This window comes from Lytechinus pictus, chromosome 8 (assembly GCF_037042905.1).
Source record: "Lytechinus pictus isolate F3 Inbred chromosome 8, Lp3.0, whole genome shotgun sequence".
In the NCBI taxonomy this organism is placed as follows: Eukaryota; Metazoa; Echinodermata; class Echinoidea; order Temnopleuroida; family Toxopneustidae; genus Lytechinus; species Lytechinus pictus.
The window spans coordinates 24,444,494-24,452,381 of record NC_087252.1 but is presented as its reverse complement, the minus strand read 5'-3'; the positions used below and the strand labels follow the sequence as shown (position 1 = coordinate 24,452,381).

General features: G+C 37.0%; 1 protein-coding gene across 1 annotated transcript; it reads left to right on the top strand.

Annotated features, from left to right (window-relative positions):
• Positions 1 to 2,344: 2,344 nt before the first annotated feature.
• LOC129266710 (monocarboxylate transporter 7-like) lies at positions 2,345 to 7,131 on the top strand. The gene is made up of 3 exons (XM_054904527.2): positions 2,345 to 2,480; positions 4,186 to 5,124; positions 5,396 to 7,131. Exons 1-3 carry the CDS (start codon positions 2,426 to 2,428, stop codon positions 5,569 to 5,571), a joined length of 1,170 nt encoding a protein of 389 aa, XP_054760502.2. The 5' UTR covers positions 2,345 to 2,425; the 3' UTR covers positions 5,572 to 7,131.
• The last annotated feature ends 757 nt before the right edge of the window (positions 7,132 to 7,888 follow it).

Here is a 7,888-nt window from a genome sequence, read left to right as displayed (position 1 = left end):
ACAAAGACCCCCAACACGGCCAAAGTTCATTGACCTTAAATGACCACTGACCATGGTCATGTGACCTGAAACTCGCACAGGATATTCAGTGGTACTTGAATAACCTAATGTCCAAGTTTCATGAACTAGATCCATAAATTTTCAAAGTTATGAAGGTAATTCAACAAATACCCCCAACTTGGCCAAAGTTCATTGACCCTAAATGACCTTTGACCTTGGCCATGTGACCTGAAACTCAGGAAGGATGTTCACTAATACTTGATTAACCTTATGTACAAGTTTCATGAACTAGGTCCATATACTTTCTAAGTTATGATGTCATTTCAAAAACTAACCTTCGGTTAAGATTTTGAAAATAATTCTCCCAACATGGTCTAAGTTCATTGACCCTAAATGACCTTTTACCTTAGTCATGTGACCTGAAACTCAAGCAGGATGTTCAGTAATACTTGATTAACCTTATGTCCAAGTTTCATGAACTAGGTCCATATACTTTCTAAGTTATGATGTCATTTCAAAAACTTAACCTTAGGTTAAGATTTGATGTTGACGCCGCCGCCGCCGCCGTCGCCGTCGGAAAAGCGGCACCTATAGTCTCGCTCTGCTATGCAGGCGAGACAAAAATCATTTCAAATTATATACTTGATTTCACTTTTTTTTATTGCTTTTGGCAATGCATCACAATATATAAAGAAGTGTTATTTGGTTATCAACTTTTTTTTACTTAATTTCCACTGATATTTTGGAAAGAGTTCATTGACCTCTGACCCCTAAATACATTCTCCATGACCTTCAATATTTCAGACTGAAATTATGAAACCTTGTTTTCATTACAAAATTTTAGCCATATTTATTTACATTATTCACGAATAAAATATGAACACAAAGGATAAAATGTTTAGTTATTTTTATGTCATACATATTATATATATAGATATATTTCCTCTGATCTTGGATTTCAAGGGTGAAAGTTTATTCTTTATACTTATTTTGGTGTCTTTTAATCTTCTTGTACAAATCTTTGCATTTGGCACCAAGATCACGAACCTGCGATGTTTTATTTCAGAGATATCATTATTATTATTTTATGTTAAAAAGGGCATTGACCTTTGTCCCTGAATCTTATAGGTGAATATGCATTCTGGATGCTTAATTTTTTTTTACTTAATCTTCCTGTAAGAATCTGTGTATTTTGACACCAGGAACACCAACCTGCGCCGTTTTATCTAAGAGATACCATTATATAATATGGTATGTAATATGTTAAAGGTCATTGACCTTTGGCCTTAAATTGTATGGGTGAATGTGCATTCTAGGTACTTAATTTTATTATATTTGATCTTCTGGTAAGAATCTGTGCATGTTGACACCATAATCACCAACCTGCGCCTTTCCATCTCAGAGATACCATTACACAGTATATATGAAAAGGTATATGGTATATAATGTAAAAAGGTCAATGACCTTTGAATAGCTTTGACCTTGAATTGTATTGGTGAATGTCCATTCTAGGTACTAAAATTTATTTTATTTGATCTTCTTGTAAGAATCTGTGCATTTTGACACCATGCATGATCACCAACCTGCACCTTATCATCTCAGAGAAACCGTAATACTGTATGGTATATAATGTAAATAAAGGTCATTGACCTTTGAAAGGCTTTGACCTTGAATTTTATCGGTGAATGTGCATTCTAGGTACTAAAATTTATCTTATTTGATATTCTGGTAAAAAATTTGTGCATTTTGACACACCTATCACCAACCTGCGCCTTTCCATCTCAGAGATACCATTACACAGTATATATGAAACCCGTATTCCTCCTAACTTTTTTGGGGTGAATTGTTGACACCCATACCTACTCAGATCAGTTGAAAAACTATTTCCAATAATTTTATTCCAGATTGGCTTTTGGGGGGTCTAATTTAGGGATACTATTTCAGCCTTCAGGGACCAGACCAATGAACGTAGAGGGCAGCAACACTTTATCTATTCATAACTCTGTTTGCCCAACTATGGTTTGCCCTGTGTTGCTGCCCTCTACGTTCGTTGGTCTAGACATACACGATGTTGTGATTAATCCAATCAATCTCAATTTTGGAAATCTATCAAGATCATATTTTTCATAGGTCTACAGCAAATTGGTACAATGTTGGCCTATAATTTAGGATAGGACTGCAGTTATTGTCTTTGCCTTTACGTGTCCAATTCTGATCGGATCAACCACAACTCTCTTTAAGACGGAGTCCAAAGGGTTGTATTTGAAGATAAAGAAAACTTACCTCACATTGCAGTGTAATATTTCTCTGTGAATTATTTTTTTTCTTCACTCTTTCAGCCCCAGTGAGTCGGTTCTTGACGAAACATTTTTCGGTCCGACAGATTATAATCCTAGGAGCAATAATTGGAACTTCATGCTATATAATGACTTCTTTTTCACAATCATCTTGGCAGTTTGGAGCTGCTTTGCTCTCATCAGGTAATTATGGTAATTAAAAGGGAAAATTGTCACTTGGTCTACACCGTTGTGTCTATTTTCCATTTGGTCTAATCCTACTCGTTCCAATTCTAGTTGAGCCAGCTCTTCTTACCATTTTGGTCTAAATGCAAGTTAGCCCACTAACCATATTGTAGAGCTTCCAGTTAGACTATTATAACTTTTCTTCTTAAATCAATTTGGTCGAACACCACTTAGTCTATAATGTTTGGATAAACTATTTACCAACTAAATTTTTGTTTGACAAAGTAAGAAGAAATTAGACCACTTGGGTATTATCAAATTACAATTAGACTATTAAGTGGGTATTATAAGACCAAATGTAATATAGACTGAACGGCAAATAGAGGTAGTTTGCATAGCCCATGTGGAATTATACTGTCTTTGATTCAAGTAAATATAAAGCATTAATTCGATTGAGTTATTGGGAAGAATTTTGAGAATTTCCAGATAGTTCGTCAGATATAAGATTACAAGCACACATGTTCAGTCATTACCTTTTTATTTTTTTTATGTATTTCATTGATATAGTTTTTAGTCTAAAATCGGCGCAGATTTGTCCGAAGTATTATATGCCCTTGTAACCACACATTCATAAGTTATATATTCCATATGCAGCTTATAATCATAACAGTCTAAACGAAAATAAAAATTTCTATAGAAACCCCCAATTACTGTCTTATCTTTCATCATGTTTCTAAAAGGAAACTTCGGAATGCAAACTTTTAATCTCAAGTCTTTTTTTTTATATAACAATGCTTGTTTTTTGTTTTGTTTTAAAACTTTCATTCCAAAAACTGAGATTTCGATGAAAGAAAAAAAGTAAGTTTCGTAATTTGTAAAACTTTCTCTTACCGTGAAGATTTCTAACTTTGCAAACCTAGATCTAACGTTATGGTCTCAAAATGTGCAAACCTCTTTCCAACATCAACGTTTGAAGATTGTAAACGTTGGTGAGAAATAAGGTTTGCAAATTTGTAAACATTCACGGCAGGAAAAGGTCGACAAATGTACAAGCCTTGATGCAAAAGGTAGATTTGCAAATTTGGAAACATTGAAATCCAAAGCAGGATGTAAATATTAAGAAACCTTGAAGCCAAAGCAAAATGTATAATTTTGTATGCCTTGATGTCAGAGCAAGTAGTATGAATTTGGAAACTTTTATGTCAGAGCAAGGTTCGTGAATTTGTGAAATCTGGAAGTCAGAACCAGGTTTACAGATTTGGAAACCTTCATTTCCAAACAAGGTTTGCAAATTTGGAAACCTTGTTGTCAAAACAGGTATTGCTAATTTGTAATCCTTAATATCTAAGCAAGGTTACAGTCAAGTGCAAACCTTCATTCTGGAGAAGGTTTTACAAAATTTGAGACCTTGATGTCAGATCAAGGTGTACATACTTATAAACCTTTACGGCAGAGAGAGGTATGGGAATTTTGAAACCTTCACGGTGGAAAAGGTATGGAAATTCAAGGAAACTTACTTTTTTCCTTCATCAAAATATCTCATTTCCCCGTAAAAACATGGATATGATAATAAAAAATGATTACTTTCGGGTCAAATTTTGAACTTCAAAATTTTCTGGACTCCCATGGAATTTTTCATATTTTTGTTTAGCTGTGTAATTTTGTCATTTATATATGTAATGCTATATAAATTACCATAATTAGCAATATTTCGCATCCCCAGGTATAGGCTACAGCATGGTGACGTTTCCTGCACACGCACTTCCGGTTCGGTACTTCCCAGATAAATTCGAATTAGTTTCTAGCATCATAATGACAGCTGGTGGTCTAGGCATGATGTTGATCCCCGTCATAGCTGAACAACTTAATCGCATATACGGTTGGCGACAAGCCATGCTACTTCTTGGTGCATTCAGCTTCCACAACATCCCCATCGGTGCGTTGGTGAAGGAAGAGGGAAGAGGGAATGTCTCACAACCGCTTTTGGAGTCAACATCGATCAGCAATCGAGAAAATAATCCTGACGAGGAAAATCACTTGAGGGAACTAAGTAAAGCAGAAGCGGATATACAGTCAACGGAATCTTCAGATGTGAAGCCCAATTCAAAGACGATTGTCACCGAGAAAGAGACAGACGGTGTCAAGAGCACGTTACAAGAATCAGTCTGGCATTCGCTGAAAGCTCTTACATGTTTTGACATTGTGGAAAAGAAGCCAGATGTTTTGAGTGTCATATTCGCCATGTTTATGCTAGGCATGTCTTATAGCGGTTGGGTTATATTTATCGTACCAAACGGCATCGCGAAAGGATATCCATTGGAAAATTCAATTTTCCTTGCCACAGTCGGGGGAGCTGCCAATGTCTTTGGACGTTTCATCGTAGGGTTCGTAAGCAAGTGGCAGCTTTTCTCAAACAACAAGCTATTTGTTATGTTATGTTTTGTGTCTTTCGTGGCATACACGATGAACATCTCTGCAACTCGATTTTGGGACTTGTGCATTCTTGCAGTTTTAAATGGTAGTACCTTAGGTGCTATGACAGGTATGATAACATTGCTTTCCCGGGATACAGCACCTGACGGGGACGGGGACGTAGAGGGCGTGATATCTCTGCTTCTTATGGCAGTCGGAGGAGGTCTTCCTGTCGGTGGCTTTACTGTTGGTAAGTTACTCGCAACTGTTTCTCAAACTTCATTCAAAGCCAGTTTAAAACTGTGTGTGTGTGTGTGTGTGTGTGACGGCGTGTGTGTGAGAGTGGGGGGGGGGGTGTAGGGGTAATGTATCACAAGCTAATGGTTCATTTCCATCTTTCACCACATTGTTTGAGGAGATATTGTCCTTTAATAACTGTTTGGCAAAAAAAGAAGACTTGCATGGGCACAGATGACTATTCTGATTATCTTTACCATTTTTTTTGGTTTTATCTACTTCAGGTTGGTTATTTGACAAGTCTAATTCGTACGACGCGTCTTTCATTTTCCTCGGCTCGGTCAGTCTGGTCTCAGCCTTCTTTCTCATCACCCCAAGCATACCCGATGCGTGCCGTTGCGTCTACCAGTCTATCTTTTACCGATGTCTCAACCAGAGGAGTCGATTCCGGGGGGCGTGAGAACGATAGAACCCTACCATCGATTTGCCACCCCCCAATAATTTTGACAACTCGAACAAATTAAAATGTGCAATGTAAATAATATACTCTCAACAAACATTGAAAAGTACTATAAAACCACTTAGATTGTAAGTAAAAATACTACTAAATATACAATTGTGTTTTTTTTGCGCTCCGCTCGTGCAATGCAGTAGGCCTTAATAGTTTTTCACTTCTGCCCCCCCCCCATCCGAAACATGGATGGACGATGGACGTCCCTGATCTCACCGTTATGCTGAAATGAAAGTTTTGTTGTACCGGTGTTGCTTTAAAAATCCCGTGCTATAGTTTAGCTTTCCTTTTCGTCTGGGTAGATGATTGTGTTTACTTTATTCTGGTTGGCCAGGCCTGTTTTCTTTTATAAAGTTTCCTTTGTTTTTATGTCCCGTATTCTGAGGTCAGGTTTAACTTAATTAGACCAAGGTCTAACTCTGTTAGAATTATGGGGAGCCAAAAATTCTGTTTATATTGTCTATTTCTTATGTTTACTATTTTGTTTTCTTTTGCTTTTATAATGAAGAAATATATTTCGAAATACTTAAGTTATCATTCCCAGACAATCTGGGCGTCATATGAGTTAATAAATCGAACGTGTACTGTTAGGGATTTGTGCCCCATTGGCTATCCATAGTTACACCACAAATTTAAACCAGAGTTTAAATTAAACCCGACTTCAGAATACGGGCCTATTTATAAGTGCCTGCTGCTTGTTTGGGATGGGATGATGATGGTGGTGGGGGGGGGGGGCGGCGAATGAGTTGATGTTTTGTTTTGAATAAACTCATTCATTCACCTTGACTCTGCAACTTGATAGTAAGATAATCACTGTACATTTTTTGGGTATCATTTTGTCATCATTCCCCCCCCCCCCAAAAAAAATAAAAATATATGCACTTTGTATCAGTGTTTTGTATGTACCGAAAGGAACGAATCAAATAAATACTCCTACTGAAAAAGAAGAGGTGATCCTCATTACCAGGTATCTCGGAAAGGATGTTGGCCTGAAGCCGTTGAGCTCAATCGTTCAGAGACAGAAAGAGCTAGAGAAAGAGGGGGGGGGGGGGGGCACGCACAAAAAACGAGTAGAGCAGCACATAGAGAAAGATATGAAAACACACAACGCACATACGCCACACTCACCCACACACCAGGTGGGTGTTTCATAAAGCTGTTCGTAAAGTTACGCACATTTTTACGTACGACTGGAACATGTTCTTCAGTCATATATCAATTATACAGGGATACCATTTAGCACAAGAAAGGATCACCAGTCGTGCGTAAAGTCATTTGTAATTTACGAATAGCTTTATGAATAGAAAGGGCATATTCTATCGTTTACAGCAATTAGTCCGGGATCAAAATCTCATAGGGCCCACAAGGCCCTCACGTAGAACCAACACGAAAATAGAGGTTTGACACCATAGGGGGATAGTATGGACCCTCTAGATTACTGCTAGGTACGTAGTAGTCTAAAATTGTGGAATCAGTTTTTTCTATAAAGTCGAATTTGAAGAGCAATGTAAAAAATGTAAAAAAATCAATAACCTTTAAGGGTAAGGTGAAATGTATGTTGCCATATCTCCGCTTGTATATGCCATAGTACGTCATTCATGTATCAAGATGTTGGTGGGTGACAGCTATAACGTAATAGTAACATTACAAAATGAGATTTAGATATCAAACCTTCAAAAAAGGAATACACTCATGGCCAATATCCACTTCCATCTCAAGTAGATATGAAAACATTGATACGATAACGTGTTTTGTGTTGTTAAACATGAGGAGCTTTATATAACTACAATATGTGTTATTCATAAAAAAATGAAGATTTTCGCAATATTTCTAAACGTTTCAAATATGTTTTAACAACCATATATGGGCTAGTTTTCACAATCTTGTAGTGCCGTTAGTTTGAGATCCAACGCTTTATGAATCAATTAGCATTTCTTGTTCACTGGGGAAATCATCTGATCCCAACCATATTCCATTTTCTTTCTTCAAACTCTTTTTTTTTTCTAATTTCTTTACATTTTAAATTCTTTTAAAGGGTTCATTGACCGAATGGCCTCCCCCGGGGGGGGGGGCGCCAAGTCACCCCATCCTTTCTCCGAAGTTTGTCAATTTCTTGGAAAATTTGTCATTTTGAAGTCCCTATTGAGAGAGGAAGCATTTCTAATATGTAGTAAACCCTCTTTTATTCATCTGAAACCACTTTAAGACAAAGGAGTAACCTTTTATATATCTGTTATTAATAAAGAGGTGCTGCAACCTTCTCTCT